Source organism: Anomaloglossus baeobatrachus, chromosome 4 (genome assembly GCF_048569485.1).
Source record: "Anomaloglossus baeobatrachus isolate aAnoBae1 chromosome 4, aAnoBae1.hap1, whole genome shotgun sequence".
In the NCBI taxonomy this organism is placed as follows: Eukaryota; Metazoa; Chordata; class Amphibia; order Anura; family Aromobatidae; genus Anomaloglossus; species Anomaloglossus baeobatrachus.
The window spans coordinates 659475926-659495342 of NC_134356.1; the positions used below are offsets into that span (position 1 = coordinate 659475926).

The window sequence follows — 19417 nt, forward strand, 5'->3', positions numbered from 1 at the left end:
CCCCTATCCTCTCCTCCCCTATCCTCTCCTCCCCTATCCTCTCCTCCCCTATCCTCTCCTCCCCTATCCTCTCCTCCCCTATCCTCTCCTCCCCTATCCTCTCCTCCCCTATCCTCTCCTCCCCTATCCTCTCCTCCCCTATCCTCTCCTCCCCTATCCTCTCCTCCCCTATCCTCTCCTGCCCCTATCCTCTCCTCCCCTATCCTCTCCTCCCCTATCCTCTCCTCCCCTATCCTCTCCTCCCCTATCCTCTCCTCCGCTCTCCTCTCCTCCGCTCTCCTCTCCTCCCGGCAGGTGCCTCCTCTCCTCTCCTCCCCCGGCAGGTGCGTCCTCCTCTCCTCTCCTCCCCCTCTACTCTCCTCCCCGGCAGGTGCGTCCTCCTCTCCTCTCCTCCCCTCTACTCTCCTCCCCGGCAGGTGCGTCCTCCTCTCCTCTCCTCCCCTCTACTCTCCTCCCCGGCAGGTGCGTCCTCCTCTCCTCTCCTCCCCGGCAGGTGCGTCCTCTCCTCTCCTCTCCTCCCCGGCAGGTGCGTCCTCTCCTCTCCTCCCCTCTCCTCTCCTCCCCGGCAGGTGCGTCCTCTTCCTCTCCTCCCCTCTCCTCTACTCTCCTCCCCGGCAGGTGCGTCCTCTCCTCTCCTCCCCTCTCCTCTACTCTCCTCCCCGGCAGGTGCGTCCTCTCCTCTCCTCCCCTCTCCTCTACTCTCCTCCCCGGCAGGTGCGTCCTCCTCTCCTCTCCTCCCCGGCAGGTGCGTCCTCTCCTCTCCTCCCCTCTCCTCTCCTCCCCGGCAGGTGCGTCCTCTCCTCTCCTCCCCCTCTCCCTCTCCTCCCCGGCAGGTGCGTCCTCTCCTCTCCTCCCCTCTCCTCTCCTCCCCGGCAGGTGCGTCCTCTCCTCCCCGGCAGGTGCCTCCTCTCCTCCTCTCCTCCTCTCCTCTCCTCTCCTCCCCGGCAGGTGCGTCCTCTCCTCCCGGCAGGGCCCGGATTTACATTTCTGGCTTATAAATGACTCCTCTCTGAATATTTCCATAAGATTTCCTGCGGCAAATTGGCAGCAGAGCGGCGCCACCTAGTGGCCTGTAGCAGGATGGCAGGAATGGTAACAAAGGGGGGAACCATTCCCTCAATGTGCCTTTATGTAGCATAAGATGCTGGGGGAGCCCTGTTGATTAGGATGGCTCACTATGTATGTGATCCACGTGTTGTACTCCGCCCTAGCGTATGTGCTCATACCTTTCTTCGGCGCTCCATTGGGAGACCCAGACGATTGGGTGTATAGCACTGCCTCCGGAGGCCACACAAAGCAATTACACTAAAGTGTAAGGCCCTCCCCTTCTGGCTATACACCCCCAGTGGGATCACTGGCTCACCAGTTTTCTGCTTTGTGCGAAGGAGGCACACATCCATGCATAAGCTCCACTGTTTAGTCAGCAGTAGCTGCTGACTATATCGGATGGAAGAAAAGAGGGCCCATATGGGGCCCCCAGCATGCTCCCTTCTCACCCCACTTGCGGTTTGTAAGGTTGAGGTACCTATTGCTGGTACGGAGGCTGGAGCCCACATGCTGTTTTCCTTCCCCATCCCCCTGAGGGGCTCTGAGGAAGTGGGATCTTTCCGGCCACCAAGCCCTGAGGCCGGGCTCCATCCACAGAACCCATAGAACCTGCTGGATGTGGAGCGGGAGTGCCGTTCAGGGACAAGGCCCTGCAACTTTCAGGTACTCTGTGTCCCCGTATGGCAGGCCACGCACACTCCAGGCTTGCTGGGTGTGCTAATGCGCCGGGGACTGTAGCGCTGTGCGCTGGGCTTATAGTCCCTGCAGATTACTGGGGGACTTTACGTGTGGGGACCGCCGCGCCGACCGCCCCTGGAGCGGCGGCGCAGCTGCGACTTGTAGTGCGCCGGGACGGCGCCGACCGCGCTTTTACGGCGGCGGCGCTTCTAACTTTAGTCCCCGGCTTTTGCGGCCTAGCGCCGCTTCGTTCCCGCCCCCACCCTGTCACTCAGGGAAAGGGAGAGACGCTGTTCTATAGCAGCGCAGAGGGCTGGAGCCTTATTTGCATTCTCCAGCCCCCTTTACTAGACACAGTGGGCGCCGGGGTTCCCGCTCTTGTCTCGGGCACGCCCTCGGCCCGCCCCTCTCCTCTGGACGCCGGCAGCCATTCCGGCACGCAGAGCGGGAAAACGGAGACACTGAGCTACCAGCAGGATTCCGGCGCCACACACCCGCTTTTGTGCGGGCGGTAAGCGGCAACTAAAGTGCTGACCCACTAATGCCGAAGTGTCCTGTTGTACTTTTGTACGGTCGCTATTCAGGATGCAGACCTAGAAACAGCAGCAAAAGATCAGGGGTGCTAAAGCACAGACTCTATATGCTGCTTGTCTTGCATGTGCTGCAGTGTCATGTGTCCTTTATGCTTGTATGCTTTACATTGCACTGTAAGGGCTATTCTTGGCTGTCTACCCGCCTAGATGGCTAGACAGCGGCAGCAAACAGCAATGGTGCTAAGGCACAAGCTTTCAATGCTGCTTGGATTGCATGTACTGCAGAGTTTATTTTCATGCTTGTGCATTCACTGCATGTCGCTATTCTTGGCTAATGCTCCTTGATGACTAGACAACAGCAGCAGAAAAGCAAGGGTGCTAAGGCACAAGCTTTCAATGCTGCTTGGATTGCATGTGCTGCAGTGGTTATTTTCATGCTTGTATGCTATACATTCACTGTATGTCGCTTTTCCTGGCTAATGCTCCTGAGTAACTAGGCAACGGCAGCAGAAGAGCAAAGGTGCCAAGGCACAGGCTTTCTATGCTCCTTGTACTGCATGTGCTGAAGTGTTTATTGTACTTCATGCTTGTATGCTATACATTGCACTGTACGGTCGCTATTCTTGCCTAATGCTCCTAGATGGCTAGACAGCAACAGCAAAAAAAAAAAAAAAAAAAGCATGGGTGCCAAGGCACACGCTTTCTATGCTGCTTGTACTGCATGCGACTGTTCCAGGACCCCCAGTGTGTGCAATTACTCAACGGGGTCTCTGCTACAGGTGGCCAAAAGAACCACCTGTGATCCCTGTCCAGGGACAGGGACGGAGTTGCAGTTTCCGCTGATATATTGTCTGTGGCTATGACTAACATCTTACTGACTTTGCAGTCCAGACAGACCTTGGGCAATGTTGATTCAATGCCCCTGGCCACCCTGATTTCGAAACAAATCATGGCTCCAGGAGGGTCCCATGCATCCCAGGGTGCAGGCTCTGACACGGACGACAGTCCCAGACAGCCTAAGCGAGCTCCCTAAGAACGGCCCTCGACTTCATCACAGTACTCTCTGTATGATGATGCAGACGTAGCTGTTCAGGACTCTGATCCTGAGACCGCTCTCAATCCGGATACACCGGATGGTGACTCTATAGTGAATAATCTTATAGCGTCCATCAATGGAAGGTTGGGTATTTCTCCCTCAACTCCTCCAGTGGAGGGGTCAGCTTCACAGCAGAAGAAATCCCTATTTCGGTATCTCAAGCGTATATTGAGTACTTTTCTGGTCACTCTGGCTCCAGAGAAGCAGTCCAGGAACACCACGCTTATCCCGATAAGCGTTTCTCCAACCGTATTGAAGATACGCGTTGTCTCTTCCCCCCTGACGTGCTCAAGCGCTCCAAGGGTGGATCCCCCAATCTCCAGGCTTGCGGCTAGATCTATAGTTGCAGTGGAAGATGGGACTTCCCTTAAAGATGCCATTGACAGACAGATAGCCCTCGGGTTGCAATCTGTCTATGTAGCTATCGGCGGGTCGGTTGCCCCGGCATTCGCAGCCATAGAGGCACTCCAAGCTTTTTCAGCTAGTATTGCGCAGAGGGACGCGGTCACATGAACATCTTGGCCGCAGTAGCGCCCTTCACCTCGCAATGTCGGCATTGCGACTCAAGCTGTTTATGCTGTCCTGGACTCTACGAGCCGTACGTCAGTGGCGTCCGCCAACTCCGTGTTGTTACGCTCCTAGTGTTAAGGGATTGGAGCAGATGCTGCTTCCACAAAAGTGCTTAACCAGATTGCCTTTATCTGGTGACAGACTGTTTCGTGAGCGGTTGGATTAAATCATTCAACTGTCCAAGGGTACGGATTCTTCCTTACCCCAGCTATCAAACAAGACCCATCAGGAGAAGGGACAGTCGAGGTTTCGGTCCTTCCCAGGCTCGGGCACGTCCCAATTGCCCTCGTCCAACAGGACTCAAAAGGCTCAGAGGGGCGCAGGTTCCTGGCGGGCTCAATCACGCCCGGAGAAGGCAGCCGGATGAACCGCTACCAAGGCGGTTTCCTCATGACTTTCAGCCCTCTCTCTCCGCGTCCGCGGTCGGTGGCAGACTCCCCCGCTTTAGCGACATTTAACTGCCACAGGTCAATGGCCGGTGGGGGAGAGACAGTTTGTCGCAAAAACTTCCTCACCGGCCGAGCCGAGGCTCTTCTGCAGGCAGTAGGAGTCGTAATCCCTGTTCCTCCTCAGGAACAAGAGACACTTTGTACTCCGATCTGGTCGGGGTGACAAAATAGGACGACTCCTTCCGTTCCGTTCTGGACCTTAAACTGCTCAACAAGCACGTGAAAACCAGGCGGTTCCGGATGGAATCCCTCCGCTCCGTCATTGCCTCAATGTCTCAAGGAGATTTCCTAGCATCAATAGACATCAGGATGCTTATCTCCACGTGCCGATTGCTCCAGAGCACCGGCGTTTGCTACGATTCGTTATTGAAGACGAGCATCTTCGGTTCGTAGCCCTACCCTTTGGTCTGGCGACAGCCCCACGGGTTTTCACCAAGTTCATGGCAGCAGTGGGACCACTCCCGCACTCTCAGGGTCACCCTGTGATCCCTTACTTAGACCATCTACTTGTCAAGGCACTCTTTTAAGAGGCATGCCAACACAGCCTGAACATGGCGCTGGAGACTTCCCAGAGTTTCGGGTGGGTCCTCAACTTTTCAAAGTTAAACCCAATCGCTGGCATATCTTAGCTTGGGGTTTCACACTCTCTCAGCGATGGTGAAGCTTCCACTGGACAAACAGCGGTCACTACAGACGGGGGTGCAGTCTCTCCTTCAAGGAGACACCTCATCCAGAGGCAGTCCCTTTCACGCAGTTTCATCTGCGTCCACTTCAATGGAACATTCTTCGCTAATGGGAGGGGAAGTCGATGTCCCTACACAGGAACGTCCCCCTTTCTCAGACGATCAAGGACTCTCTTCAGAGGAGTCCACTCTTCAGATCAATTGTCTGGAGCTCTGGGCAGTGCATATGGCCCTGCAAGACTTCCTGCAGTGGCTGGAAGGCAAACCGATCCGAATTCAGTCGGACAATCCACAGCGGTGGCATACATCAACCACCAAGGCGGACTACGCAGTCGGCGAGCCTCCCAGGAAGTCCGCCGGATTCTGCTAGGGGTGGAAGACAGAGCATACACCATATCCGCAGTTCACATCCCGGGCGTAGAAACCTGGGAAGCAGACTTCCTCAGTCACCAGGGCGTGGACGCAGGAGAATGGTCTCTGCACCCGGACGGGTTTCACGAATCGGCACAACAGCAAGGTCCCGGTTTTCAGGACGATCAAAGCGCTCTGGCGACAGGCATCTCACGGTCGGTCAACCGTGGGCACTACCAGACCGGCCAGACTTACTGTCCCAAGGGCCGTTTTTTCCATCTGAATTCTACGGCCCTGAACCTACTGTGTGGCCATTGCGTCCTAGATCCTAGTGTCCTCAGGATTATCCCACGGGGTCGTTGCCACCATGAGACAGGCTATGAAGCCCACGTCTGCTAAGATCTACCACGGAAGTGGAAGATTTTCTTTTACTGGTGCTCTGTACAAGGAGTGTCCCCCTGGCCATTGGCATTGCCTACTTTTCTTTCCTTCCTGCAATCTGGGTTGGAAAAGGGCTTGTCGCTCGGCTCCCTTAAAGGGCAAGTCTCGGCGCTATTGGTGTTTTTTCAGAAGCGTCTAGCACGACGTCCGCAGGTACGCACGTTCCTGCAGGGGGTTTGGTCATATCGTCCCCCCGTACGAGCGGCCGTTAGATCCATGGGATCTGAACAGGGTACTAGTTGCTCTCCAGAAGCCGCCTTTCGAGTCTCTGACGGATGTTTCACTCTCTCGACTATCACGGAAAGTGGCCTTTCTGGTAGCGATCACGTCTCTTCGGAGAGTGTCTGAGCTAGCAGCGCTGTCATCCAAGGCTCCCTTCCTGGTGGTCCACCAGGACAAGGTAGTGCTGCGCCCCATTCAGGAGTTTCTCCCTAAGGTAGTATCCTCATTTCATATTAATCAGGATTTCTTCAGCGCTCTATTGGGAGACCCAGACGATTGGGGTATAGCTACTGCCCTCCGGAGGCCACACAAAGCACTACACCAAAAAGTGCAAGGCCCCTCCCCTTCTGGCTATACCCCCCCGTGGTATCACGGGTTCTCCAGTTTTCAAGCTTTGTGCGAAGGAGGTCAGACATCCACGCATGGCTCCACAGATTTTAGTCAGCAGTAGCTGCTGACTATTTCGGATGGAAGAAAAGAGGGCCCATATAGGGCCCCCAGCATGCTCCCTTCTCACCCGTGGATGGTGTTGTAAGGTTGAGGTACCTATTGCTGGTACAGGGGCTGGAGCCCCACATGCTGTTTTCCTTCCACATCCCCTTGTAGGGCTCTGTGGAAGTGGGATCCTGCCGGCCTCTAAGCTCTGACGCCGGGCTCCATCCACAGACCCATAGCACCTGATGGATACGGAGCAGGAGTACAATCAGGGACAAGGCCCTGCATCATACAGGTACTCTGTGTCCCCGGCAGGCACAGACACACTCCGGGCTGGCTGGGTGTTGTAGTGCGCCGGGGACCGTAACGATTGAGTTGGTGTTCCTGCAGTTTACTGGGGGACTTTTGTGTTGTGGGAACGCAGCGCCGACCCCCACTGGACCGGCGGCGCTGCTGTGACTTGTAGTGCGCCGGGGACACGCCGACCGCGCTTTTACGGCGGCGGCGTTTATAAATCCAGTCCCCGGCTTTTGCGGCCTAGCTCCGCTTCGTTCCCGCCCCCACCCTGTCAATCAGGGTAGGGGAGAGACGCTGTTTCGCAGCAGCGACGAGGGCTGGAGCCTGATTTACATGCTCCAGCCCTCTCACTAGGCACAGAGGGAAGCAGGCTTCCCGCTCTTAGCCAGGAACGCCCAGGGCCCGCCCCCCCTCCTCTCCCAGGACGCCGGCAGCCATTACATGCAGTCTGGCTAGAGGAAGGACGCAAGGCTCTGGGAGACCTGGACTAGGGGGCTTTTGGAGACCACACACCCGCTCTTAAGCGGGCGGTAAGCGGCATTTCAGCTGGCCCCTCTAGTGCCTCAGTGTGCATTGGTGTACTGTGTCACCAGATATATATATTTATTTATTTCTTGCACTGTGAGGTCGCTTCCTGGCTGGATACCCCAGATCGCTCTGAGGAGGCAGCAACATGTCATCCACAAAACGCAAGGCTGCCAAGGCTAGGGCTGTGTACACTGCGTGTGCTGCATGTGGGGCTGCTCTACCAGCAGGTTCCAAAGACCCCCATTGTGTGCAATGCTCAGATCCGGTGCTGCTTCGCCAGCCGGAGTCCGGAGGGGTAGTGACCCAGGCTGAGACGCTTGTAAGTCCTGCCCCGGTGTCAGGGACAGACTTTGCAGTTTTTGCTGATGGAATGTCTGTGACTATGGCAAAAATCCTTGAAACTTTGCAATCCATGACTGGGGCTCAGTCTATGGACACGGCGAGGTCTCTGTCCTCTAATCCCCCTCAGTTGGAATTAATCCAGACTGCAAGGGGGTCCCCGGCTTCCCAGGCTGAGTATTATGACTCAGATGATAGCCCCAGCCACCCTAAGCGAGCTCGCTGGGAAAGACCCTCAACGTCATCACACTGCTCAGGGTCTCAGCGCAATCAGTCGCCCTGTGATGCGTCTGAAGAGAGTGATCAGGAGTCTTATCCTGGAACCCCTCTCAATCTGGATACCCCGGATGGGGACGCCATGGTAAATGAGCTTATCTCAGCCATCAATAGACTGTTGGATATTTCTCCCCCAGCTCCTTCTGCAGAGGAGGCAGCTGCAGAGCAGGAGAAGTTTCGTTTCCTCTATCCCAAGCGTAAATTGAGTGCTTTCTTGGATCACTCTGACTTCAGAGAGTCAATCCAGAAACACGACGCTCATCCAGAAAGGCGTTTCTCTAAACGTTCTAAGGATACACGTTTTCCTTTCCCCCCTGATGTGGTCAAGCGCTGGACCCAGTGTCCAAAAGTAGACCCCCCCGATTTCCAAACTTGCAGCTAGATCCATAGTTGCAGTGGAGGATGGCGCTTCACTTAAGGATGCCAATGACAGACAGATGGACCTTTGGTTAAAATCTGTCTATGAAGCTATCGGCGCGTCGTTTGCTCCAGCATTCGCAGCCGTATGGGCACTCCAAGCTATTTCAGCTGGTTTAGCAAAAGTGGATGCTATCATACATCCAGCGGTGCCGCAAGTGGCGTCCCTTACCTCGCAGATGTCCGCGTTCGCGTCTTACGCTATCAATGCGGTCCTAGAATCTACCAGCCGCACCTCAATGGCGTCCGCCAATTCGGTAGTTTTGCGCAGAGCCTTGTGGTTAAAGGACTGGAAAGCAGATGCTGGTTCCAAAAAATGTTTAACCAGCCTGCCTTTATCTAGAGATAGACTGTTTGGCGAGCCATTGGCTGACATCATTAAACAGTCCAAGGGTAAAGACTCTTCCTTACCCCAGCCCAGATCAAGCAAACCTCAGCAGAAAAAATGGCAGCAGAGGTTTCAGTCCTTTCGAGGTTCGGGCAAGACACAATTCTCCTCGTCCAAAGGGACTCAGAGGACGCAAAGAGTCTCAGATTCCTGGCGGGCTCACGCACGCCCCAAGAAAGCAAATGGAGGAACCGCTTCCAAAGCGGCTACCTCATGACTTCCAGCCCCCCCCCTCCGCATCTCCGGTCGGGGGCAGGCTCTCCCGCTTTTCCGACATTTGGATGTCACAGGTCAAAGACCGGTGGGTGACAAACATTTTGTCTCGCGGGTACAGAATCGAGTTCAGTTCTCGTCCTCCAGCTCGGTTCTTCAGAACCTCCCCACATCCAGACCGAGCAGATGCCCTGCTGCAGGCGGTGGACTCCCTAAGAGCGGAAGGAGTAGTGGTTCCTGTACCGCCTCAGGAACAAGGGCGAGGGTTTTACTCCAATCTCTTTGTGGTTCCAAAAAAGGACGGCTCGTTCCGTCCTGTTCTGGATCTAAAGCTGCTCAACAAACATGTGCACGCCAGACGGTTCCGGATGGAAACCCTCCGCTCTGTCGTTGCCTCAATGTCTCAAGGAGACTTCCTTGCCTCAATAGACATCAAAGATGCTTATCTCCACGTGCCAATTGCTACAGAACATCAACGTTTTCTACGTTTTGTGATAGGAAACGACCATCTTCAGTTCGTAGCTCTGCCATTCGGTCTGGCGACAGCCCCCCGGGTCTTCACCAAGGTCATGGCGGCGGTGGTAGCAGTCTTGCACTCTCAGGGACACTCGGTGATCCCTTACCTAGACGATCTACTTGTCAAGGCACCCTCTCAAGAGGCATGCCAACTCAGTCTACATGTTACGCTGGAGACTCTACAGACGTTCGGATGGATCATCAACTTTCCAAAGTCGAATCTGTCACCGTCACAGTCGCTAACGTATCTTGGCATGGAGTTTCATACTCGAGCAGCGAGAGTGAAGCTTCCGCTGAACAAGCAGCGGTCCCTACAGACAGGGGTGCAATCCCTCCTTCAAGGCCAGTCGCACCCCTTACGGCGCCTCATGCACTTCCTCGGGAAGATGGTGGCAGCCATGGAAGCAGTTCCCTTTGCGCAGTTTCATCTGCGCCCACTTCAATGGGACATTCTCCGCCAATGGGACGGGAAGTCAACGTCCCTGGACAGGAAAGTCTCTCTTTCCCAGACGGCCAAGGACTCTCTACAATGGTGGCTCCTTCCCACCTCATTGTCTCAGGGAAGATCCTTCCTGCCCCCATCCTGGGCAGTGGTCACGACAGATGCGAGTCTGTCAGGGTGGGGAGCAGTGTTTCTCCACCACAGGGCCCAGGGGACGTGGACTCCGCAGGAGTCCACCCTTCAGATCAATGTTCTGGAAATCAGGGCAGTGTATCTTGCCCTACTGGCCTTCCAACAGTGGCTGGAAGGAAAGCAGATCCGAATCCAGTCGGACAACTCCACAGCGGTGGCATACATCAACCACCAAGGAGGGACGCGCAGTCGGCAAGCATTCCAAGAAGTCCGGCGCATTCTAATGTGGGTGGAGGACACAGCATCCACCATATCCGCGGTTCACATCCCAGGCGTAGAAAATTGGGAAGCAGACTTCCTCAGTCGCCAGGGCATGGACGCAGGGGAGTGGTCCCTTCACCCGGACGTGTTTCAGGAAATCTGTCGCCGATGGGGAGTGCCGGACGTCGACCTAATGGCGTCCCGGCACAACAACAAGGTCCCGGCATTCATGGCGAGGTCGCGCGATCAAAGAGCTCTGGCGGCAGACGCATTAGTTCAAGATTGGTCGCAGTTCCGGCTCCCATACGTCTTCCCACCTCTGGCACTCTTGCCCAGAGTGTTACGCAAGATCAGATCCGATTGCAGCCGCGTCATACTCGTCGCCCCAGACTGGCCGAGGAGATCGTGGTATCCGGATCTGTGGCATCTCACGGTCGGTCGACCGTGGTCACTGCCAGACCGACCAGACTTACTGTCCCAAGGGCCGTTTTTCCATCAGAATTCTGCGGCCCTGAACCTGACTGTGTGGCCATTGAGTCCTGGATCCTAGCGTCCGCAGGATTATCTCAAGGAGTCGTAGCCACAATGAGACAAGCTAGGAAGTCAACGTCTGCTAAGCTCTACCACAGAACGTGGAAGATTTTCTTATCCTGGTGCTCTGCACAGAGAGTATCCCCTTGGCCATTTGCATTGCCCACCTTTCTTTCCTTCCTGCAATCGGGGTTGGAAAAGGGCTTGTCGCTCAGCTCCCTTAAAGGGCAAGTCTCGGCACTATCTGTGTTTTTTCAGAAGCGTCTAGCACGTCTTCCTAAGGTGCGCACGTTCCTACAGGGGGTCTGTCATATTGTGCCCCCGTACAAGCGGCCGTTAGATCCATGGGATCTGAACAGAGTACTAGTTGCTCTGCAAAAGCCGCCCTTCGAGCCTCTAAAGGACGTTTCCTTTTCTCGCCTGTCACAGAAAGTGGCGTTTCTTGTTGCGATCACATCGCTTCGGCGAGTGTCTGAGCTGGCAGCTCTGTCATCCAAGGCTCCCTTCCTGGTGTTCCACCAGGACAAGGTAGTGCTGCGCCCCATTCCGGAGTTTCTCCCTAAGGTCGTATCCTTGTTTCATCTTAATCAGGATATATCCTTGCCTTCCTTTTGTCCTCAGCCGGTTCACCGGTATGAGAAAGACTTACGTTTGCTAGATCTGGTGAGAGCACTCAGAATCTATATTTCTCGCACGGCGCCTATCCGCCGTTCAGATGCACTTTTTGTCCTTGTCGCTGGCCAGCGCAAGGGGTCGCAGGCTTCTAAAGCCACCCTGGCTCGATGGATCAAAGAACCAATTCTGGAAGCCTACCGTTCTGCTGGGCTTCCGGTTCCTTCAGGGCTGAAAGCCCACTCAACCAGAGCTGTGGGTGCGTCCTGGGCTTTGCGACACCAGGCTTCGGCTCAACAGGTGTGCCAGGCAGCTACCTGGTCGAGTCTGCACACTTTCACCAAACATTATCAGGTGCATACCTATGCTTCGGCGGATGCCAGCTTAGGTAGAAGAGTCCTGCAGGCGGCAGTGACATCCCCGTAGGGGAGGGCTGTTTTGCAGCTCTAACATGAGGTATCTCTTTACCCACCCAGGGACAGCTTTTGGACGTCCCAATCGTCTGGGTCTCCCAATAGAGCGCTGAAGAAGAAGGGAATTTTGTTACTTACCGTAAATTCCTTTTCTTCTAGCTCTTATTGGGAGACCCAGCACCCGCCCTGTTGTCCTTCGGGATTTTTTTGTTGTTTGCGGGTACACATGTTGTTCATGTTGAACGGTTTTTCAGTTCTCCGACGTTATTCGGAGTTAATTTGTTTAAACCAGTTATTGGCTTCCTCCTTCTTGCTTTGGCACTAAAACTGGAGAACCCGTGATACCACGGGGGGGGGTATAGCCAGAAGGGGAGGGGCCTTGCACTTTTTGGTGTAGTGCTTTGTGTGGCCTCCGGAGGGCAGTAGCTATACCCCAATCGTCTGGGTCTCCCAATAAGAGCTAGAAGAAAAGGAATTTACGGTAAGTAACAAAATTCCCTTCATCTCCTTACCTTCTTTTTGTCCTCATCCGGTTCACCGGTATGAAAAGGATTTACATTTGTTAGATCTGGTGAGAGCACTCAGAATCTACATTTCCCGCACGGCGCCCCTGCGCCGCTCTGATGCACTCTTTGTCCTTGTCGCTGGCCAGCGCAAGGGGTCGCAGGCTTCCAAAGCCACCCTGGCTCGATGGATCAAAGAACCAATTCTTGAAGCCTACCGTTCTGCTGGGCTTCCGGTTCCATCAGGGCTGAAGGCCCATTCTACCAGAGCCGTGGGTGCGTCCTGGGCATTACGACACCAGGCTACGGCTCAACAGGTGTGCCAGGCAGCTACCTGGTCGAGTCTGCACACTTTCACCAAACATTATCAGGTGCATACCTATGCTTCGGCGGACGCCAGCCTAGGTAGAAGAGTCCTGCAGGCGGCAGTTGCCTCCCCGTAGGGGAGGGCTGTCTTTGCAGCTCTAACATGAGGTATTTCTTTACCCACCCAGGGACAGCTTTTGGACGTCCCAATCGTCTGGGTCTCCCAATGGAGCGCCGAAGAAGAAGGGAATTTTGTTACTTACCGTAAATTCCTTTTCTTCTAGCTCCTATTGGGAGACCCAGCACCCGCCCTGTTGTCCTTCGGGATTTTTGGTGGTTTTTCGGGTACACATGTTGTTCATGTTGAATGGTTTTTCAGTTCTCCGACGTTACTTCGGAGTGAATTGTTTAAACCAGTTATTGGCTTTCCTCCTTCTTGCTTTTGCACTAAAACTGGTGAGCCAGTGATCCCACTGGGGGTGTATAGCCAGAAGGGGAGGGGCCTTACACTTTTTAGTGTAATTGCTTTGTGTGGCCTCCGGAGGCAGTGCTATACACCCAATCGTCTGGGTCTCCCAATAGGAGCTAGAAGAAAAGGAATTTACGGTAAGTAACAAAATTCCCTTCTTTTCTGTCTTCACTTTTAGATTTCTGTTCGTTTTACAACATCATCAAGAACTGCCGGAGCTCATCTGGCGACAAAAGCGTGTTTAGCGAGCGCACGGAGGAGTCCTCGGCGGTGCAGTATTTCCAGGTAGGGTCCCACAGACGGGACGATGTTATCACCTGTGATGGGGATGATTGACGTAGAGCAGGAGAACCCTTTATAGGATTGCTAGCCATGGGTGACACGTGGCCAGGATACACCAGGGTCCGGGCCATGTTAGAATAGCAGGCGGCACCGGGCCGGGGGCAGTGATGTGTCACTTCTTCTCCCGCAGTTCTATGGCTACCTGTCACAGCAGCAGAACATGATGCAGGATTACGTCAGAACCGGCACTTATCAAAGGGCGATCTTACAGAACCACACCGACTTCAAGGACAAGGTGAGAAGCCGGCCGCTGGTCTGCAGAGCTAACACTCGTTCCTGAGTACGCTGAAACTCTCCTCGTCCTCTTAGGTGGTCTTGGATGTCGGCTGCGGTTCAGGGATCCTGTCCTTCTTTGCAGTTCAGGCCGGCGCTCGTAAGGTGTACGCAGTGGAAGCGAGCACCATGGCGCAGCATGCGGAGGTGAGCAGAGCAGGCACACTCAGCGAGCGCGTAGTAGTGACGCCCACTGCTCTCGTTATTAATAACCTCATCTTCTGTCCTCCACAGCTGCTGGTAAAGAGCAACAACCTGACTGATCGGATAATCGTCATCCCAGGGAAGGTGGAGGAAGTGTCTCTGCCAGAGCAGGTGGATATTATAATATCTGAGCCCATGGGATACATGCTCTTCAATGAACGGATGCTGGAGAGCTACCTGCATGCAAAGAAATTCCTGAAACCCAACGGTAAGAATCGGCGATACAAAGTCCAATTCGGGCATACGAGCTGCTACAGCCTCTAGTATACTACTATACCGCCCCCTATGTACAAGAATATAACTACTATAATACTGCCCCTATGTACAAGTGTATAACTGCTATAATACCGCCCCCTATGTACAAGAATATAACTACTATAATACTGCCCCTATGTACAAGTGTATAACTGCTATAATACTGCCCCCTATGTACAGGAATATAACTACTATAATACTGCCCCCTATGTACAAGAATATAACTACTATAATACTGCCCCCTATGTACAAGAATATAACTACTATAATACTGCCCCCTATGTACAAGAATATAACTACTATAATACTGCCCCCTATGTACAAGAATATAACTACTATAATACTGCCCCCTATGTACAAGAATATAACTACTATAATACTGCCCCCTATGTACAAGTGTATAACTACTATAATACTGCCCCTATGTACAGGAATATAACTACTATAATACTGCCCCCTATGTACAGGAATATAACTGCTATAATACTGCCCCTATATGCAAGAATATAACTACTATAATACTGCACCCTATATACAAGACTATAACTACTATAATACTGCCCCTATGTACAGGTATATAACTGCTATAATACTGCCCCTATGTACAGGTATATAACTGCTATAATACTGCCCCCTATGTACAGGTATATAACTGCTATAATACTGCCCCCTATGTACAGGTATATAACTGCTATAATACTGCCCCCTATGTACAGGTATATAACTGCTATACTGCCGGTGTTGTTGCTTATTTCCTGCTTTCTGACCCTCCTCCAGGTAATATGTTTCCCACCATCGGAGACGTTCACCTCGCACCATTTACAGATGAGCAGCTTTACATGGAGCAGTTTACAAAAGCCAACTTCTGGTGAGTTTTCCACTTACTTTTTTTCCCAATAGTTTTGGATGTAGCCTAAAGTCACAGTCCAAAATGTTATTGCCCCTCGCCCGCAGGTATCAGCCATCTTTCCATGGTGTGGACCTGTCGGCTTTGCGCGGCGCTGCGGTGGATGAATACTTTAAGCAGCCGGTTGTGGTACGTGATGCGGCGCAGCACGTGGACTCGCCTGGTTTTCTCCCCCCCCCCTCCCCCCTCGTTAACCGTCTCCTTCCCTCGCTCCTCTGCAGGACACCTTCGATATTAGAATCCTGATGGCCAAATCTGTGAAATATACAGTGAATTTCTTGGATGCCAAAGAGACTGATTTGCACAGGTAAGAATGTGTGAGTCCAGTGAGAGCAGCAGTGGTTGGGACTGGGTATAATGGTGGGTGGTAATTCTGTCCCTTTCCCCCCATCCTAGAATAGAGATCCCCTTCTCCTTCCACATGCTCCACTCGGGCCTGGTGCACGGCTTGGCCTTCTGGTTTGATGTGGCTTTCATTGGATCCATGTAAGTACGGGAATACTTCTGTTTACTTTACTGCAGTGATCGAGCATCGTCCTTCTATATGACCCCTGCAGACAATCACTGGCCCCTGCAGTGACTGTGATCTCCGATGGGAGCACCTTTTTGTTAGAGATCTTCCACATATGTAAAAATGCATCTGCGGAGGGTGGGGGGCTGGGCTGCGGAGGGTGGGGGGCTGGGCTGCGGAGGGGTGGGGGGCTGGGCTGCGGAGGGTGGGGGGCTGGGCTGCGGAGGGGTGGGGGGCTGGGCTGCGGAGGGGTGGGGGGCTGGGCTGCGGAGGGGTGGGGGGCTGGGCTGCGGAGGGGTGGGGGGCTGGGCTGCGGAGGGGTGGGGGGCTGGGCTGCGGAGGGGTGGGGGGCTGGGCTGCGGAGGGGTGGGGGGCTGGGCTGCGGAGGGGTGGGGGGCTGGGCTGCGGAGGGGTGGGGGCTGGGCTGCGGAGGGGTGGGGGCTGGGCTGCGGAGGGGTGGGGGCTGGGCTGCGGAGGGGTGGGGGCTGGGCTGCGGAGGGTGGGGGCTGGGCTGCGGAGGGCAAGGCCTTGTTTTTTGTGTCCATGTATTGGACCTCTACTGTACCACCTTGTACCTCTGATTATAGCAGCCCCCTGTAGAAGCATTGCTGGGCCCAATGGTTGCCAAATGTGTGAACACCTCTTACGACACCACCCAAAGTTTCCTTCTTATCTTTTTCCCCTCAGAATGACGGTCTGGCTGTCCACGGCCCCCACAGAACCCCTCACCCACTGGTACCAAGTCCGCTGCCTCTTGCAGTCCCCTCTCTTCACCAAAGCCGGAGATACTCTGTCTGGAACTGTCCTGCTCATTGCTAATAAGAGGTAAGAGCCGCTTGGGCGTGGCCTCCCTCCCCCTTGCAGTGTCTGGCGTGGCCTCCCTCCCCCTTGCAGTGTCTGGCGTGGCCTCCCTCCCCCTTGCAGTGTCTGGCGTGGCCTCCCTCCCCCTTGCAGTGTCTGGCGTGGCCTCCCTCCCCCTTGCAGTGTCTGGCGTGGCCTCCCTCCCCCTTGCAGTGTCTGGCGTGGCCTCCCTCCCCCTTGCAGTGTCTGGCGTGGCCTCCCTCCCCCTTGCAGTGTCTGGCGTGGCCTCCCTCCCCCTTGCAGTGTCTGGCGTGGCCTCCCTCCCCCTTGCAGTGTCTGGCGTGGCCTCCCTCCCCCTTGCAGTGTCTGGCGTGGCCTCCCTCCCCCTTGCAGTGTCTGGCGTGGCCTCCCTCCCCCTTGCAGTGTCTGGCGTGGCCTCCCTCGCTCTTGCAGTGTCTGGCGTGGCCTCCCTCGCCCTTGCAGTGTCTGGCGTGGCCTCCCTCGCCCTTGCAGTGTCTGGCGTGGCCTCCCTCGCCCTTGCAGTGTCTGGCGTGGCCTCCCTCGCCCTTGCAGTGTCTGGCGTGGCCTCCCTCGCCCTTGCAGTGTCTGGCGGGGCCTCCCTCGCCCTTGCAGTGTCTGGCGGGGCCTCCCTCGCCCTTGCAGTGTCTGGCGGGGCCTCCCTCGCCCTTGCAGTGTCTGGCGGGGCCTCCCTCGCCCTTGCAGTGTCTGGCGGGGCCTCCCTCGCCCTTGCAGTGTCTGGCGGGGCCTCCCTCGCCCTTGCAGTGTCTGGCGGGGCCTCCCTCGCCCTTGCAGTGTCTGGCGGGGCCTCCCTCGCCCTTGCAGTGTCTGGCGGGGCCTCCCTCGCCCTTGCAGTGTCTGGCGGGGCCTCCCTCGCCCTTGCAGTGTCTGGCGGGGCCTCCCTCGCCCTTGCAGTGTCTGGCGGGGCCTCCCTCGCCCTTGCAGTGTCTGGCGGGGCCTCCCTCGCCCTTGCAGTGTCTGGCGGGGCCTCCCTCGCCCTTGCAGTGTCTGGCGGGGCCTCCCTCGCCCTTGCAGTGTCTGGCGGGGCCTCCCTCGCCCTTGCAGTGTCTGGCGGGGCCTCCCTCGCCCTTGCAGTGTCTGGCGGGGCCTCCCTCGCCCTTGCAGTGTCTGGCGGGGCCTCCCTCGCCCTTGCAGTGTCTGGCGGGGCCTCCCTCGCCCTTGCAGTGTCTGGCGGGGCCTCCCTCGCCCTTGCAGTGTCTGGCGGGGCCTCCCTCGCCCTTGCAGTGTCTGGCGGGGCCTCCCTCGCCCTTGCAGTGTCTGGCGGGGCCTCCCTCGCCCTTGCAGTGTCTGGCGGGGCCTCCCTCGCCCTTGCAGTGTCTGGCGGGGCCTCCCTCGCCCTTGCAGTGTCTGGCGGGGCCTCCCTCGCCCTTGCAGTGTCTGGCGGGGCCTCCCTCGCCCTTGCAGTGTCTGGCGGGGCCTCCCTCGCCCTTGCAGTGTCTGGCGGGGCCTCCCTCGCCCTTGCAGTGTCTGGCGGGGCCTCCCTCGCCCTTGCAGTGTCTGGCGGGGCCTCCCTCGCCCTTGCAGTGTCTGGCGGGGCCTCCCTCGCCCTTGCAGTGTCTGGCGGGGCCTCCCTCGCCCTTGCAGTGTCTGGCGGGGCCTCCCTCGCCCTTGCAGTGTCTGGCGGGGCCTCCCTCGCCCTTGCAGTGTCTGGCGGGGCCTCCCTCGCCCTTGCAGTGTCTGGCGGGGCCTCCCTCGCCCTTGCAGTGTCTGGCGGGGCCTCCCTCGCCCTTGCAGTGGCCGGCGTCTGTTTCATAGCCTCCATTTTTACCCTTTCTGCAGGCAGAGCTATGATATCAGTATTGTTGCTCAGGTGGATCAAACTGGATCCAAATCAAGTAATCTGCTGGATCTGAAGAACCCCTTCTTTAGGTGAGTGTCTCCTCATTCCCCCAATACTCCCCCCTCTATACTTTGCCCTGGAGTAGCTGTGTCTCTGTATATTGCAGGTACACCGGCAGCTCCCCGTCCCCTCCCCCCGGATCACACTACTCCTCCCCTTCTGAGAACATGTGGAATACAGCGGGGTCCTACTCTATGAACACAGGGATGGGCATGGGAGGTGAGTGACGGCGGCTGCTCTCTGGGGGTGGGCGCGGGGCTCGCGGTGAGGGCAGGTCTTCGGGATGGAGCCGCGCAGCAATCCCCCTTTATTCTCAGTATTAATAGCATTTAGACCCCCAGTAATCCTTAAAGGGGTAAACCCAACATTGTTGGCTATCGCCTTGTCACTGGCTACATGATAACATTATGACCTGTGGGGGTCTGAGGACTGAGACCCCCACCAATTTCGAGAACTGGCTCCAAAAATGTTTTGTTTTTTTTCTGTTTGCGGGGCTGTTAGAGTACCTGTGTACTGAGGGGGCATGTTAAAGCCCCATCTTATGGGGGCTCAGCAAGTTATCACCTGTTTCTTCGGCGCTCCATTGGGAGACCCAGACGATTGGGTGTATAGCACTGCCTCCGGAGGCCACACAAAGCAATTACACTAAAAAGTGTAAGGCCCCTCCCCTTCTGGCTATACACCCCCAGTGGGATCACTGGCTCACCAGTTTTCTGCTTTGTGCGAAGGAGGTCAGACATCCATGCATAAGCTCCACTGTTCAGTCAGCAGTAGCTGCTGACTATATCGGATGGAAGAAAAGAGGGCCCATACTAGGGCCCCCAGCATGCTCCCTTCTCACCCCACTTGCGGTTTGTAAGGTTGAGGTACCTATTGCTGGTACGGAGGCTGGAGCCCACATGCTGTTTTCCTTCCCCATCCCCCTGAGGGGCTCTGAGGAAGTGGGATCTTTCCGGCCACCAAGCCCTGAGGCCGGGCTCCATCCACAGACCCATTGAACCTGCTGGATGTGGAGCGGGAGTGCCGTTCAGGGACAAGGCCCTGCAACTTTCAGGTACTCTGTGTCCCCGTATGGCAGGCCACGCACACTCCAGGCT

The 19417-nt window shown here is 55.9% G+C and overlaps 1 protein-coding gene across 4 annotated transcripts in view; it reads left to right on the forward strand.

Annotated features, from left to right (window-relative positions):
• Positions 1 to 19417, forward strand: part of CARM1 (coactivator associated arginine methyltransferase 1) — a 38249-nt gene that overhangs the window by 5594 nt on the left and 13238 nt on the right. For 3 of the 4 annotated variants that reach the window (XM_075346521.1, XM_075346523.1, XM_075346524.1), the window contains exons 3-13: positions 13327 to 13433; positions 13621 to 13725; positions 13800 to 13910; positions 13998 to 14175; positions 15000 to 15090; positions 15177 to 15258; positions 15351 to 15436; positions 15526 to 15615; positions 16328 to 16465; positions 18260 to 18349; positions 18427 to 18539. In XM_075346521.1, the coding sequence (XP_075202636.1) occupies positions 13327 to 13433; positions 13621 to 13725; positions 13800 to 13910; positions 13998 to 14175; positions 15000 to 15090; positions 15177 to 15258; positions 15351 to 15436; positions 15526 to 15615; positions 16328 to 16465; positions 18260 to 18349; positions 18427 to 18539 (1191 nt within the window). The remainder of the gene's footprint in view (positions 1 to 13326; positions 13434 to 13620; positions 13726 to 13799; positions 13911 to 13997; positions 14176 to 14999; positions 15091 to 15176; positions 15259 to 15350; positions 15437 to 15525; positions 15616 to 16327; positions 16466 to 18259; positions 18350 to 18426; positions 18540 to 19417) is intronic. The other variant, XM_075346522.1, reaches the window with a different exon arrangement.